Raw genomic sequence first — 17869 nt, 5'->3', positions numbered from 1 at the left:
TTTTTAATCATCCCACAAACAGAAAGTTTGGCTGGGGATTATGGCAATTTACGACTGAGGTTTACGGTCCGTAAACCAGTTTACGGGCCGTCCTCCAAGTCGTATTTAACCATTTTCACAATTTACAGAAAGTTGAGATTTTTGACAAGCTGGAGGACGATTGCACTATACGGTCCGTAAATCACTTTACGGGCCGTATAGTGCCATATACGACCACTGGGCTGAAAAATTTTCCGCGACTTTCTTATTTCCAAAAATTCTTAATTAGCCATTCCCGACTTAACAAAACATCATACACTCAAACTCTTCATCATTCAACTCATCATACAAGTACGGAGAAATTTCCGAGGTGTAACATTTATATTCATGTCATATTTGCGACTAATTCACAATGCCAAACACAAGCCAAGTAATTTACAAAATCTAATAACCAAAACATTACTACAAACATAGAAGAAAATCTTTGTAGGAACATTACAAACAGTAACTAGGAAACAATTAGACTACCCAACGCGCGCCTCTGTCTCGGGTGGAAAGACTTTCTGGAATCCGAGCAATTAACAGAGGGAGATACACTCTGTATTTGGGTCTGCGAGTGTAAGTGCCGGGAGGGCATAGGATTCGATGTTCAAAAGAAGGAAGAGGAAGAGGTCATAGTTGTTGACTAGGTCTCTATTTTCTTTTCTATGTATGATGCTAGCATTTTAATGAAGTATTGCTATGTTTCTTTGCTGATTTATATTCATATCATATTTGCGACTAATTCAGAACGCCAAACACAAGCCAAGTAATTTACAAAATCTAATAACCAAAACATTACTACAAACATAGAAGAAAATCTTTGTAGGAACATTACAAACAGTAACTAGGAAACAATTAGACTACCCAACGATAATTTTTGCAAGTAAAAAACATAGAACAACAACGACAAGCCTGTTGAATTTGGCTTTTGCACAGTCCCTCTCTTCCTTAATTTCCTTCAATTTTTGTTTCAATGAATCATACTTGCCTCCAAGTTCCTTCATTTTATATTTCAATGTATCCCTCTCTTCTTCAACCTCTTTAAGCTTCTCCTTCAAAAGCTCAACCTCTGGAGATGGATCAATCCATTTAAAATAGCCACATCCACCCTTATCCTACATAAAAGTAAAAGAAAATTATAAACACAAAAAATCCAAAAAAATGGCCGAAAATGAAATTTCCAAAAATCAAAATTTTAAAATAGGTACTCACTTTTGGCATCTTGCAACCAAAGAATCTATGACCTGGATTGTTAACTGTTCTCGAAGTTCTTACATTACAAGAATTACCACAATTACAAATAACATTTTCATCTACAATCCCTGAATTTTGTGACATTGCTATGAAGAAGAGAGAACCAAGACAGAAATAAGAGACAATACAGCCAGCAACAACTTCAAATCGAGAAACAAGGACGAAAAAAAATGAACTGAAACAAGAGAGGGAAACGGTGGACAAAGGAGGAGAAAGGGGAGAGAGAAACGGCTGAGAATGGAGGAGAAAGGAGAGATTTTGGGGTTATTAAAAAGAAAGGGTACGTTGGAGTTGTCATATCACCAACAACACAACCCTTCACGCGCCCATTTTGCGTGCAGCACACACGAGCTGCCATGTAGGCAAAAGGTGCTTATGTGGTATAAATTCAGGGTAGTTTAGGTAGTCAATAGGTACAACCCCCGGTTTAGGTATCCATGAAGAAAATGTGGTAAAGTTTAGGAGGCTATCTATGACTTTTGCCTATAAAAATACATATTGCTTAATCATGGTCAAGTGAAAATGTGTAGATAAAAGATATGTATCTTGTATAGTTATATTCATTGATTTGATATATACACCTGATCCAAATACACTACAAGTTAATTATTAGCAATATATACAACATGTTGAAAACTGCAGGACATTAATTGATAATTTGTACAATATATATGCATTTTGTTGATGCGTCAATTATTTTTTATATTTCATAAATATCGTGTTTCATCAAACATTTGATATATTAGCTGATAGAGCAAGTACTGCTATAATTGCAAACTTTCATTATTAAGGATCTTCCGTTTAGACTCAAGACAAGAAGTATACAGTTATATTTATAGAGGTTAAGTTCTAGACAATAATAGTGTAAAGAGAATTTAGGGAAATACAGGTAAATTTAGCAATATAAGCATCAAAAAGAAACACTTTTTTTTCTTTGGTCAAATAAAAAAGAAACTTGATAACAATGATAATTGACCTACTATGATAAATAAAATTTTAACTTAAGTGTTTATAACTTAAAAATATTATTCGCTTCCATTCTTTTTATTTGTCGTTAAGGTTATGGCACATCTATTAAGAAAATCATTTAATACAACATTAATCATAAGAATTTGTGTTTGTCTATATTAACTTTTATTTCTCATCAAAAAAAATTCTGAAGTTGTGTTAACATTTGTAAAAGTAAATTTTAAAAGTAGTAATAATCATTAATTGGTATAAGGATAGATTTAAATAAATTATTAATCTCAATAAATATGCATTTTCTATCTACGTGTACGTCTTTTCACCAAAGGGAAAAGTAGTAACGGGCACATCTCATTCTCCTAAGAAACCAAAAATGGAAAAATTAAGTAAGGAAATAGAAAAATGCACTTTTGATCCTTCCACACATGGTTTTGCACTTGTATCCTTTCCGAATTCCACAATTCCATCTATACATAAGTGACGTGTTTGTTGCCAATATAAATGTTTATTTTGCATCTTAAGATAATGCGTATGAAAAACAAATAGTCAGTCCGGCCTCCTGAGCTGGCCGAGAATATAACGACATACCAGTGATATCCCATAAAAGTGGGGTTTGAAAAGAGTAGAGTGTACGCAGACCTTACTTCTACCTTAGAAGGTAGAGAGATTCTTTTGCGGTAGACCCTCAGCACAAGGACAAACAATTCAAAACAGTATGAAAAAAGAAATACCGAAAGAGAAATAGCCATGATATAGTAGTCTAAAAAGGGACAGTGACTACCACAAGTACATAAGATAATCGGAATACAAGGAACAAAAGATAGTATCAGAAACCAAATGACAAGGAACTGCAAGAGCAATACTATGTCAACTAGTATGAAAGGATGAGCATTGGATAAGCGGGGCAACGCTCAACTACGTACTAACTTTCTACCCTAATTTATGTCCTCCATAATCTCATATATATCTAAGGTCATGTCTTCGGTAAGCTAGAACTGCGCTATGTCCTGTTTAATCACCTCTCTCTAATGCTTTTTCGGCCTACCTCTACCTCTCCTGAAAGCGGCCACAACCAACCTCTCACACCTCTGCACTAAGGCATCCCTGCATCTCCTCTTCACATACCTGGACCATCTTAGCCTCGCTTCCCACATCCTGTCTTCCACCGAGGCCACTCCCATCTTGAGCTAGCTGAGAATGTTATGTAAAATTGACCAAGGATATGATCCTATCATCATAAAGGAAAAAGTGGAGTAGAAGCTACTATTAGGGGCGGAATCGAATGATTACGAGATAAATAATGGGAAGAAGGAGATTACTTGGACAATTCACTTTGAGTATAGAAAGTCTTCTGGTAGAAATCGCCCGGGGTGTGTTACTATTTTTCACCGATGGGGTAGATCGAAGTGATCCCAACTGAAATGAAGAACTTCATCAATAGACACTATAAGATAGACCAGGAAATCCTCTAGAAAAAAAAAAACTACAACATGATAGAAGAGGAGCTCTTTCCGCAGCGTAAGATGCTCAAATCAACCGATTTCCGTAGTTAAATTAATTAGGTCATGTTAACAAGTTGCTTATAGAATTAAGCCTCATTTATTTGCACTTAATGGAGGTGTGAATCTGAATGGTTCAGACCTTACGCCATTAAGTGCATTTGCTTATATTAAGATCTACGCACTTATTAGGTCTTAATCATTAACCCTCTGTTTGGATGGTTATTTCCCGTGGTTCATTAATGTACATTATGGTATGATACAGTATGGTGTTGTATTGTATTGTACTGTATAAATGAACACAATGTTTGGATAGACTGTATTGTTTGTTGTGGTTTAATAACATTTGTATTGTTTGGTTTGACTATATGGTACTGTATAATAACTTGTAAGTTTACTAAAATATCCTTAACTCTTAATTAGATATTAGTTTATATATATTATTAAAATTCAAGTAAAGAATAAAATAGGAACTTTAAAAAATAAGTAGTTGGTGAGGGTGGTGGAGGGGTAGGTGGTGTGAGGTGGGTGGTTGTGGGATGAGGGTGGAGGTAGTGGGTGTAGGGTGGGGTGAGTGGTTGTAGGAACGGGGTTGGGTTGGTGGTGAGGGGTAGTGGGTGAGGGTGGTGGAAAGGTGGGTGGTGTGAGGTGGGTGGTTGTGGGATGATGGTGGGGGTAATGGGTGGTAGGGTGGGGTGAGTAGATGTGGGATGGGGTTGGGCGGTGGTGAGGGGTAGTGGGTGATGGGTAGCAGAAGAGTGAGGTAGTTAGGGGTGGGGGTAGGGTGGGGGTGGGTGGTAGGGTGGGGGTATATTGGGGGTGAGTAGTAGGGTAGGAGTAGGGTGGGGTGGATGGTGGAGCATGGAGGGTGGGGTATAATGGAGAAATGAAATATGTAACCACGGAAAAATCATCAAATTCGTGGTTACAAAAATTGGGACTTTTCATGGTTATATAACCATAGGATGAACCACGGGTTTACAACACCATACCACATAATTTTAAGAACAATGAAAACAAACATGGTTTCATAGAAAACCATACATTAATGAACCACAGGAAACCACTATCCAAACAAGGCGTAAGATCTTGAACAAAGTCTTAATATCATTAAAAGGTATTTTGTATGGATAATTTTTACCACCAGCTCCACCCCACCCCTACTCCCACCACCCACCCCTACTCCCACCACCCACCCAACCCTTCACTACCCCACCTCTATACCAACCCCCACCACTTACCCTACCACCCACTCACCACCACCCCAACCCCACCTACCCACCACCATTTCAACCCCCGACCTATTCACCACCCACCTACCTTACCCTCAACTACCCCCTAACCACCAGACCCACCGCACTACCACTACCACCCACCACCCACCGCCTACCACCTACCAACCCCTACCCCCACCCCTCTCCCAAAACCCCACCACCACCGCGCACCTACCCGACCCACAGCCACTACAAAACACCTCAACCATTACTAGCAAACATAAATATTTCATTTTTTTTTCATCAAATAATATTGTAATTTTATTAAATTTGTATTTATTTTCTAATATTTAGTTACTTTTTATTTGTATGGTATATTTATTATGTTTAAATAAATAGATTATGCACATTCAGATGTTGAAAAACAAACAATCTTAATTATTTAGTGTTCAGATCTAAAGATAACATCTTAATCATTACACTCAGATTCAGACATCTTAATCTTAATGAAAACAAATGAGGCCCTAGGCTATAGATGAGTCTATAAGTCAGTAAAATTAAGGGCACTTAATATGATCCTTAATTAATGCGTTAAGAGCAAGATTAACGTAGAATTTTATAATCATCTTATACCATTTAAATATAATATTCTTTAAACTATATAAAATTGGATATTTGAACAAGACAGAGGGGTACTTATGTTTGCTGTAGCTTTATAGCTCATGCATATATTATTTGATGACTGCACAAGTTGGTTTGAAAGAATCATATTGGCTCCTAATCAAACATATAATTCAATTTGTTCCAAATTATACAATATTTAATTAGAATATATCTCAGGAAGCTTCTCCTGGGGTAGTTTTTTCCTGTTTCATATTTCAACTCAACCATCACAAACACCACAAACAAACAAAAAAAGTTAGAAAAATCACTTAGAATAATATTTATTTTTCACTTTCGAATAAATGAAAAATACAATGTCAAAATGTAGCACTCTAACATCTAGACCATTTTGCATTGGAATAGGCCTTTAAATTGCTAGAACCACGACCTTGCACGTAAGTAACTAGAGTTTATATACTAAACTATAGAAACTTGTGCCGTAGCCAATTTATCATCCTTTGTGCCCTAGCCAATTTATCATCCTTATCTGTCTTATATAAGATTACTTATTATATGCTTCTTAAAGAATATATTTAGTTAACTTGATGAGTATGTATATATTACCCTTTTATATCTCTGTAAAGGTACACTTGAAAAATAAAAATGTAATAAATGGCTCTTGTTTTTCCAAAACACCAAATATTTAAAAAAATAATTTACACAATGATCCAGTAATATTTGAGACAGGAATGAATACTCGTTCCTAGTTTGAATGAGAATATATGAGACAAAAAACACTTGTGGCTTGGTTAACAATTGATTTTGAGTTAATTTATCAACTTCTTTATGCTTTATCTTTTAGTAAAGTATGTGCAGCTCGTTGTAACCTAATAATTAGTAGAGATTCAGCTGGTTTTAATAAATAGCAAGACAATTATTCTTGTTGCGGTCTCCACCAAAAAAGGCTAAAGGAGACAATTTTTCTCTTCTTATAAATGTTTTCAATTGTTTCTCGAGCTCACAAATCGTTTTGATGTTATATTTAATCAGACGCAATATTTAACTTTTGGATTTAATATCTATAGGGTTATTAAAAATATAATAGTAAATCTCACTAAAGTGTCCCGGTATCAATTGACTTTTCAAATTTGGTGTTGAATGACTACTCTTCCTATTTTATGTCACTAGTGACTTTATTTTTGCGTGCTGAAATATAATAAGACAATTAGTATAATACAATGTTGGTGACGACCTTACAAAGAAGGGCGCCTAAGGAATCAATTGGTTCAAAATAAAATTATTCTACGATTATAATGTTATTAAATTATGGATGGATAATTCATTTTCTATATGAGATTGACAATTATATTAATGTAAAGTTTATCCTAATTTTAAATATCACTCATAACTAAGTATTCACAAATTTAGTTGTAAATTTATTTCTGAATAACTTCTAATTTATGTAACCAAATACTCCCTCCGGTTCAAAATTAGTGTTCACTTACCCTTTAACACACCCCTTAAGAAACCACTAATTTCAAGAAAAATTATGTATGTGGACTAAACTATACTTAACCATAATTTGCATATTAGTAAGAATAATTTTAAAAAAATAAATTTAATTTCTTTTTGATTATGGATAAATCAAAATAAAAATATCAAGTGGACGCTTATTATGAACCAGAGGGAGTAACCCCAATTATATTCGTAGGGAAACTGAAATAATTAATATCTTTAAATTAAACTACGATAAATCAATTTCTTAGCAGTGGGCTCAGAATGACGTGTGAAGATCCTTCCAACAGGCAAACTTACAATAAATAGATGTGAAATTCTTATCCACTGAGTATCTTGTTTGTGGTAAGATTTTATAATTTTCAAAAGTTGTGGGGATATTCATACTAATAAATTGGAGAGTGTAGGAGTCTATTAAGTATTTAAATATTTTTGTCTTTGGTTTTCTAATGTCATTGGGAAAGTCATTCATTTGTCCCCTTCGAGGAAGATAATTCTGACGTCTACTGAAGGTTGGATAAATTCAGAGTCTTCAAATATTCTCCTGTTCCAATCAGTAATGTTTTGTTTTGATTAATGAGCAAATTGTATTTCTTTTTCTTGGGAAGAGGGGCGTTTTCAATTGAAAGGTAGATTTTTATGTGAAATTTGAGAAAGTTTTAATAATATTAAATTCAAATTCATAAGCTTAAAAATATAAAAAAAGTCAATACGAAAAATCTTAAAAGTCAAATATATTAAGTTAAATTGTTGTCGCAGTTTACCATTATTGATTACTATTCATGTTCACCTCTAATTGTTGCCGCTGTATACCTCTAACTGACATTTCATTAGTACTCCAGTCTCCGGTACTTGGTGCACGTTCACCTTTAAATGTTATCGCCGTCCATCAATATCAACTACTACTATTGTCGTCCGTCTTTATCAACTATCAGCATCCAGTATCGCGTCCAATCACCACAGTCAATTATCATCACTACTGTTAGCTAGCAGACTAGTCATCACAATCCACCACCATCGTTAATCAATATTGCCAACCACTATTACCATTAGTTGCTATCCACAACCAACACCCAACCATCACCTACAATTACCACTACTGTGTCCAATTACCATAGTCAGTTGTCATCACCACCACGACCACTTACCAGTTACCACCATATAATTTCCTTAAAATATTTTATTAATATAATATTAGATTAATTATATTTTATTTAAGTTTTGTATTTATTAATTTTTAAATAAAGACAGATTTCATATATTTAGATGTTAAGAAATAAATAATCTTAATTGTTCAATAGTTAAATCTTAATAACTCTACCCAAATTAAGATGAAACAATAATACAATCTCAATCATCTAAAATAATAAATATATCCTCAATCATCTAATAAAGACAAGGAAAAGAGATTCTAATATTCAAGTAACAATATAGATTCTAACTCCCCACGTTGTGGGATTAACTGGGTATGTTGTTGTAATATAGATTCTAGCTCGAGAGGAAAGTGTGAAAACAGATTAATTAATATTGTTGTATTAGGTAATTTCCAACTAAACTCAGTGCCCAATTCACCCAATTCATGGGTTGTTGATCATAATGAGGATGGACTCCTAACGTTTTTCTCATGGCAATTCTTAGGCTTCCTACTTAATGTTTGATATTGACAATTCTTAGGCTTCCACTTTAGCGATATTGACAATTCTTAGGCTTCCACTTTAGCAATAATAGCACTTTCGGTCCCTCATTAGTAAAAGATTTTGATTTAGTCTTTGTAATATTCACTAAGCACATTTGACCTTTAATTAATTGAAATGTGTTTTTTGGTCCCTTTATATAAGAAATGATATAGTTGGACTATTTTTAAAATTGTATTACAATATCAAATATGGAGTAATATACAAACTTAACATAACACTTGTGTAATTAAGTGGTAGGATAACTGTTAATCATGGAAAATTTGTAAGTATTTACAAGCAAAGAGATAAAAGTGCATTTTTCAATAGATTGAAGGTTAAATATGATTTGTTAGATGTTACAAGAACTAATCGGAATTCTTCAATAATCGAGGGACCAAAAGTGTAATTAACCCTCTACTTTATTGTGCTATTGGTTCCATCATTTTTTTTCCACAAGGGACTTATAGAAGACGTGTATGAAATTAATCCCAATGTCTATTTTTTTAAAAGGAAATATAAGAAGAAAATGGAAAAAATAATAGTTATGATGTTCATGAAAGCTGCCGAAAGTTAGGCTGCGTTCAAGTTCGTTCATTATTTGCTGAATAGACCTCTCTTGTGATTTTGATATTACGCTTATTGTCAGAGGCGGATTCAGGATTTAAACTTTATGGGTTCAACCTTTTAAGATTCTTAGTTGAACACATTATATTTTATAAGTTGTGGGTTCGTGTCTACTACTTATTGCAATTTTAATAATTTTTTAAACATAAATTTATGCTTCGTGTCGAAAGTTGGGGTTCAATTGAACCCCGCCTTTAAGGCTACATACGCCCCTGCTTATTGTCACTATTTAACGTGTTTTTAACCTACTCATAATCAATGCAATATTTTAAAACTTTTACCAAAAAATTTTAAGTTGTGACGTTTTGGCTATAAGATTTCAAATCAAAAGCTTTAACCAAAAAAAAAATCAAAATATGATTCCATGTTCACAAGTTTCTTAAAACTTGATACACACACGGGAAATTATTACTATTTTGACTATTTTACTCCATTTTCTTAATTTACTTAATTCAAATACACTCCATGCATGTATTTGCAAGAGCACGTATAGTTAAGAATCCTATATGACGAAAATTCTACATCAATTAAGATTTGTGCCTTTTATTTTTTAATGTGAGGGAGGGGATGTTTGGTTGGTGCACTCATGATTGAATCATCTGATAAATCGAGGTACTTAGAGTACTTTACTTTAAAGAATATTTTGCAAACATAACGAAATTATCCTATGAGAATTGACCTTGTGTCCTTGCCTCTCAAAAGTAAGATATATTGGTGGTTCTGCAAATTAAGGGCTTTGGTGGAACAGAGCTGATTTTTCATGTTCAATATACATCAACAAAAACATAATAATAATTATTTTTTTGGAAAAAAAAAGGACAGAAGAAAGTCCCTCTCATTTAAAAAGGAAAAGAAAAAGGTGAAAATAGAAACATTCTAACGCGGAGAAAGAGTAAATAAAAGGAATAGTTGGACCACGTTATAAGTTTAAAAAAAGACCACGTTATTCTCAATGCATAAGTGGGCTACGCAGAATTAAGGAGCCATTTGACCATAGTATTCTTTTTCTTCTTTTTTCTTATTTATTTAGTTAGTTATTTATTTATTTATTACATAGGGTACCGGAAGGATATTACAACGTGGGAATTCGATCCCTAAACAATAAGGTAGCCAACCAACTGAGTTACTAAGATCTCTACTTATTTAGTTAGTTGGACTAAATTAATACTTAGTTTTGAAGATAAGTCTTTCAACAAGTGGAGAAAAGATTCAATAGTAAAATTTCATTTATTTATTTTCAATTTTTCGCTCCAACTTGAAACTGAGTTTTTCAAGTTTGGAAAAGTTGGTTATGTGAAATGTAGAACTATAATGAAATATACAATCAATCATTATTTATCAACTTGTGAAAAAGTCAGAAGAATGTTTCGAGCCTGACCATTTTTCAAGTAATTTTTTCCTCACAAAATTTGAACAATTTTAAAATGATATGCATATCCAAATACAACTTCAATTTTACAATTTTCTTTTAAAACTTAACTTCTATTTTGTTTTTTTTTTAATTTCAAATAAATATCACCAAATTCATCGCCATCTATAAAAAAGAAAGAAAAAATGTTAGAGAACCATAACGAGGGCGAATTCTGTTTAAAATATTCAGCGTGATGCTTAAGTTATTGAACCAACCAATTAAAAGTATTAAATATTAGCAGATTCCTTGTTTCTTGTCGACTTTATAATGCAATTTTGTCAGTTGGGATCTGGCCTTTAACTTCCATTGGCACAAAATGAGTTGTTTAGCAACGTGGCTGCATGCACGCTAGAAAATCACTAAAAGAAATTGCAGATCTTTGTATTTGAATTTTTTTAAAATAAAAAGGTCTGCAAACTTACATGTTCTTTTATATATTCGTCCAGCTTAAAGGTTCTGTGAAGATCTGATTTCTAATTAAGCTTTTGCTTATGAGAAAGATTGCCTTTACATGCAATATAAACTTTTTCTCTGTACACACTTGACACGAAAGACACACGAGAAATAAGAAATAATTAGAGTAGAAGTATGGTCAATAATTAATCAAACGTAGTGATAAATGGGATCTCAATCCATAAGGGAGGATTAATAATTTATAGTTTGATCTAACCAATTAATTTGGAGAGTTGCTAAATTACCACACTTCCCAAATTTGGCCACACTTATGTAAAAACCACCATAATCTCTATTGTACAATTTTAAATTAAGATAAACTTTGAAAAGAAAAGATATAAATGACATTAAATAAGCATAAATTATTAATTTGACCTAAATAATCATATGAATTTATTTCATTTGGGCCATTGTGGCCAAAATAGTGTGGCCAAATCTATCTTTTCTTCTCAAAGTTTATCTTAATTTAAAATTGTACAATAGAACTTATAGTGGTTTTTACATAAGTCTGGCCAAATTTAGGTCAAATTAGTGTGGCAATTTAGCAACTCTCATTAATTTGATGAATCAAACTTTGGATTAAGCAGCTGAATAGTACTAGTAATACCGATGATTTATTGAAAAACACCATCCCTTCTTGAATTAAATGATATACAAGAAATAAATGCTCATCGAGCTTACAGTATCAATGATGGCATTGAGACAGTAAACCATAACTATTAAAATTGATGAATATATTAACGAATATAAATTGATAATGTTCAACTGGCTGGATATCAATATAACTAGTGCAGAAGCACAAGAGAAAAAGAAAATCCAATTTGATAAACCCGCGCGTTGATGGGTCATGGATGTCGTTCAATGACAAAGTCATAATATTTCACTAAAAGGATTCAAAATATAAAACGCTAGCAAGCGGCTTCAACATCTACCTGCTATATATACATAAGAAAATATATATACTAACATAATATTCTGCCGAAGATCTGGCCCGGATATCGTTGGCACGAGTTGTTAGCAATTGTAGTTAGTTTATCACAAGCATTATAATTTTACACGTAAAGTACCAAAACCTAGGATTTAGTTATCAAAATAAACCCAATTTTATGCCCATGTCATTGGCATGATTGGTTTTAGTAAAAAAGTTGGCATGATTTGTTAGTAAGTTGCAGAACCATGTGCGCAACTTTAAAAACCTCAAGGACTAAAACGACAGTTCTAACGGTCGTGACCCAATTTAAATTCTTCATACTCAACTTATTTTTATTTCACTTACTGCTAAAGACCAGAAGGAACAAGAGTTGGCTTATTAGACATGATGTTAATTTTAGGTCATAAACAAACAACTTTAGGCATTTCTAAAATCAAATTTTGCCACTAATCGTGTAGCATGACATGTTTCAATTTTTTTTGAGGAAATTATGCAGGAATTTATGTCTCTTGTAATTAATTGTCAAATATAATGTTTTCCCTGCTCTAATTTATATGGCATCTTATTTATTTTGGAACACTACAAAATGCTTTGTACTATTCTATTTTATTTAGCTTTTTAACTTTCAAGAATTCAAATTTATTGAAGTATTTGAATTCTTAAATTTTATATGATATTTTTTTGAACTGATTTCCAACCATATAATTGTATATTTTTCTTCTACTCTACCTCAACAAAGTTATCTAAAGCCCACAGAAGTCCTAAGAGGATTAGAACCTAAACTCATTAGAGACTTGACCTTCATATTATAATTATACAAGTTATTAGGTTACACATTCTTTGGCAAAGTCAAGTGGTTAACTAAGTGCCTTTTTGACAATGTTGAAAATGCATTTTTCTACAATTTGACAGTTTTCTTTTCACACTGAAAATCAACTCATGCCACCTTCTTGACAGAAAATGGTACACAAAGAGTGACATCTTAGACGTGCCGTTTCTTTAGGGCAAAGCAGAGCAAACTATTAAATATCAAGAATAGAGTAGGTCAAAATGTTCGTTTTTCTTTTTCTTTATACATCTTATCGCATATCCCAATCGGTCGCGATGGGGTCATTTAGTCTCCTTATATGATTTTGGGGCAATACACACTTTTTGAGTTAGGTTTTGAGTTGAGTTAGGCTAAACGTCCATTCTTTTACTCGATGTTAGAATCCCATATTATGTTGTCCACGCTTCAGTTATTAGGGCTGGACATGTAGGGGGAGGGTGGGTTGGATGTCCTACATTGGTGGGAATATGGTCCTTTAGTCTCTTTATATGATTTTGCGCAATCCTTACAGCCTTTTGAGCTGACATTTGAGGTAGGGATAGACCCAAAATCTATTTCCGGTATTTGTAGTGATAAATCTGGATTGGTGATGGGCATTGGCACTACGAGGTTAAAGTGATTCCTCTATAGCAAGTTCTATAGCTAGCTAGAGCTCGAATCAGAAACATATGATTAATAGTAGAGGAATATCAACCTTTCCACCACACTCCTCGGTGTTGAGTGAGTCAAAATGTTGATTAGAAAACCAAGACCGCTGGTTTTTATAAGGGATAAATAAAGAAATAGAGATGGTTGAATACAAGGTAATGAGGTCTTCAATTGACTAAGTCAAGTCAATGCCTAGTTTCATTAGAATATAATCAAATTGCTGCATACTCTGGCACCTTCCCCCAAATTCTTTGTTTTAGAGCTTCACGGATTCTTTCAAACATCATTTGATCAATTAGTGATTGGTATGTTAATTCTTATGCTTCGCAAAGTGTGGATTGTCTTTCTGTCAACATGACAAAATATTAGGAAAAAAAGTGAGTTCTTAAATATGCTTCTTATGTAAAGATTTATATATAGTCAGTAAATGTTCACGAACATAACATTACACCTTTTTTTTGGTCGAAACACTGCACTTATTAATTTTTCATGACAATGAATTTCATAAAAATATGTTTTAAGAAATTTCAATTATATATATCAGCCAAGAGCATTAATTAGATGATATACAATAATCTAATAGACATTTACTTTGTACTCAATATTTACTCCAAATGTATTAACTTCGTGAAATCAAACAGCCTTTTGCTTTGGGGCGAAGTAACAAATTAAATATGTAGTACAATATAAAATAACTTAGTATGAGGCCCCTCTTGACTTGAAACATATAGTCAAGTCAACGTTTATAGTCTTTAATTTGCATTATTTCCTTTCATTTTCTAATCCATCCTTCAAAATGACTTTGTTTCAACTTTTAATTTCTTTAAATTGCGAAAGTGAAACTTAACGAATCAATTCTCCAATGTCCTAATCCGTCTTTTTCAAAAAGAGTCATTTGTTCTTGGAAAATATCAGCAAAGTATTGGAAATTTTTAGTCAAGTAAGCTGTCTTTTTTTATTTGTCCGTGTCATTAAATATGGGCAATATAAATTTATTCCAATGTTCAATTAAAAGGATACCCCAAAAATACGTTTGATGGAGTAATTTATATTTTTTTCCCCTCAACTTGTATTTTTCTTAGAATTGGGTATTCCGACGACTATACATTGTATCTTTCGCCACTAGTGTCCCTTCAATTCCCACTACAATTTCTCGATAATGAATGTTCCCCCCCCCCCCCCCCCCCCCCCACCAAAAAAAAAAAAATCCATGACCAAAAAGTTTAAAATGTACAGGTGATCATACATATACATATTCAAAATATTGACTCTTAGTTTGTGGGTGGATAATATCGGTCAAATATTAATAGCTCAGTGCATTAAACTACTGCTATGTGCTGGCTCTGAATAAGTGCGGGATTACAAACAAAATCATGTAATACTTTTTTATATTAATGTTAAGCATGTTGAAACAATCACAAGGCAAAAGAATGTAATAAGAAATTAAGAAATAAACATTACCACACCTTTATACCATTTCTCCATTTAATGGCGACACTTTAATATTTTTTATCCTAGACCAATAACAATTTATATGAATCTAACAATTACTAGAAAGAGTTATATTTACAAATGAATAAAGTAAAGGTGGAGATGAACTGTTGGACAAATGATGTTGAAATGTAACATCAATATTTTTCTACTACTTAGAAGAGGAGTTTGGTCGTCCCTCTTCGTCGTCCGTTGATGGGCTCCATTAAAAAAAAAAAAATTGGGCCCTATATTAAACAGGCCCTAAAAAAATAAATGTAAAAAAAAATTGTGAATCCCATATATATTAAACAACAACTAATATTTTTTAAAAAATGTGGGCCCCATATTAAATGCCAACCAGTATTATAAAAAAAAAGTGAATCTCATATTTAAAAAACAAACAATGTTAAAAAAAAAAGTGGGCCCCATATTAAACATCATGCGTATTCGTAGCAAACAATAATATAATAAAGTTTTAGATACGGAGCACAAATTACAATGTTATATCAATCGTGTTTTGAACATAATACATATAAAAAAAAAAAATGGGCCCCATATTAAACAGGCCCATAAAAAAAATGTGGACCCCATATTAAACACCATCCAGTATTAAAAAAAAGTGAAACCCACCACATCCAAACTCACGGGAAAAAAAAAAGTGAACTCCATATTAACAAAATCAAGTAATATTAAAAAAAAAAAAAAGTGAATCCCAAATTAAAAAAACAAACAATGTTAAGAAAAATGTGGGGCCCATATTAAATACCGTGCGTATTCGTAGCAAACATTAATATAATAAAGTTTTAAATACGGAGCACAAACTACAATGTTATATTAATCGTGTTTTGAACATAGTATCCCATATTGACAAAATCAAGCAATATATATAAAAAAAAATGAATCCCATATTAAAAAAATAAACAATATCAAAAAAAAAAAATGCAGACTTTGTATTCTTAACAAACACTAATATAATAAAGTTTTAGATACGGAGCACAAATTACAATGTTATATCAATCGTGTTTTCAACATAGTATATATAAAAATAAAATAAAAATAAAACTGGGCCCCATATTAAACAGGCCCATTAAAAAAAAATTGTAAAAAAAATTATGGGCCCTATATATATTAAACAACAACTAATATTAAAAAAAATGTGAGCTCCATATTAAACACCATCCAATATTAAAAAAAAAAAGTGGAACCCACCACATCCAAACTCACAGGAAAAAAAAAGTGAACCCCATATTAACAAAATCAAGCAATATTAAAAAAAAAAAATGTGGGCCCCATATTAAACACCGTGCGTATTCGTAACAAACACTAATATAATAAATTTTTAAATACAGAGCACAAATTACAATGTTATATTAATCGTGTTTTGAACATAGTATCCCACATTGACAAAATCAAGCAATATATATAAAAAAAATAAAAATGAATCCCACATTGTGGGCCCCATATTAAACACCATCCAGTATTAAAAAAAAAGTGGAACCCACCACATCCAAACTCACGGGAAAAAAAAAGTGGACCCCATATTAACAAAATCAAGCAATATTGAAAAAAAAAAAAGTGAATCCCATATTTAAAAAATAAACAATGTTAAAAAAAAATGTGGGCCCCATATTAAACACCATGCGTATTCGTAGCAAACACTAATATAATAAAGTTTTAAATACGGAGCACAAACTAAAATGTTATATTAATCGTGTTTTGAACATAGTATCTCATATTAACAAAATCAAGTTATTATGTTCACTAAATATACTTAAAATATTTATATTTTAAAATAAGATAGAATTTAATGCAAAAGACAACATGACAAGTTAAATGAGCTAAACCGAGAATATTTACCAACAATTAAAAAATAGTATTTCTTCGTTTAGATAGAAAATCAATTTCTACAACAAGTCTTCTCTTTTAAAAAATATTAATAAATTTGCCGATTTTGTATTCGTAGCAAACATTAATATAATAAAATTTTAGATACGGAGCACAAACTACAATGTTATATTAATCATGTTTTAAACATAACATATATATATATATATATATATATATATATATATATATATATATATATATATATATAATCATTATTCAAAGACAACTATATACACATAGATACACTATAATCTAAAGTGTTGGGCCCGTGCATAAGCCATCTAGTTAATCTTAGAAGACAAACTTTGGATTCAATTTCACGTTCTAAGACGACTTTGACTTTTCATACCCCTATAAGTCGCCCAGTAACTAAAAATTTCATACCAGTTTTGGATTCATCAGTTGAATCTTTTCTTTGTTCTTAATATTTCTTTTTTGGGCCCCGGGGAGGGGGGGGGGGGGGTGTTGTTCCCATTAACAATAGAGGATAAAAAGTGGTTTCCTACTTATTCCTCACCCAAAGTGCCAATAGGAGGTGAAACTCAATTACTCAAGTTAATTCAAAGTTCTTGGATAAGCCTTTTTGTGGTTTCACACTTTTAATGTTATAATTTCAACAACAACAACATATCCAATGAAATTTCACAATGTGGGTCTGAGGAGGGTAAAGTGTACGCAGACCTTATCCCTACTTCGGAAGATAGGGAGGTTGTTTCCGAAAGACCCTTGGCTCAAGAGAAAACATGACGAGAAAAGGTCAGATAAGCACAAACAGTTCAAAGCAATATGAAAATGAAACTAATGCAGCGAAAAAGCCATGATAAAGCAATCTGGAAAAAAAAAGTAGCTACCACAGATAGATAAG

At 32.4% G+C, this 17869-nt stretch overlaps 1 protein-coding gene across 1 annotated transcript; it reads right to left on the bottom strand.

Moving 5' to 3' along the window:
- Window positions 1-881: 881 nt before the first annotated feature.
- Window positions 882-1359, bottom strand: LOC132612703 (uncharacterized). Its single transcript, XM_060326809.1, has 2 exons — window positions 1234-1359; window positions 882-1136 (listed from the first exon to the last, which is right to left on the bottom strand). The coding sequence occupies exons 1-2, from the start codon at window positions 1357-1359 to the stop codon at window positions 882-884; spliced, it is 381 nt and encodes a 126-aa protein (XP_060182792.1).
- Between the last annotated feature and the right edge of the window lie 16510 nt (window positions 1360-17869).

Source organism: Lycium barbarum, chromosome 10 (genome assembly GCF_019175385.1).
Source record: "Lycium barbarum isolate Lr01 chromosome 10, ASM1917538v2, whole genome shotgun sequence".
NCBI classification, from domain to species: domain Eukaryota; kingdom Viridiplantae; phylum Streptophyta; class Magnoliopsida; order Solanales; family Solanaceae; genus Lycium; species Lycium barbarum.
The sequence above is the reverse complement of the archived record's forward strand: the minus strand, read 5'-3'. Positions and strand labels throughout refer to the sequence as shown.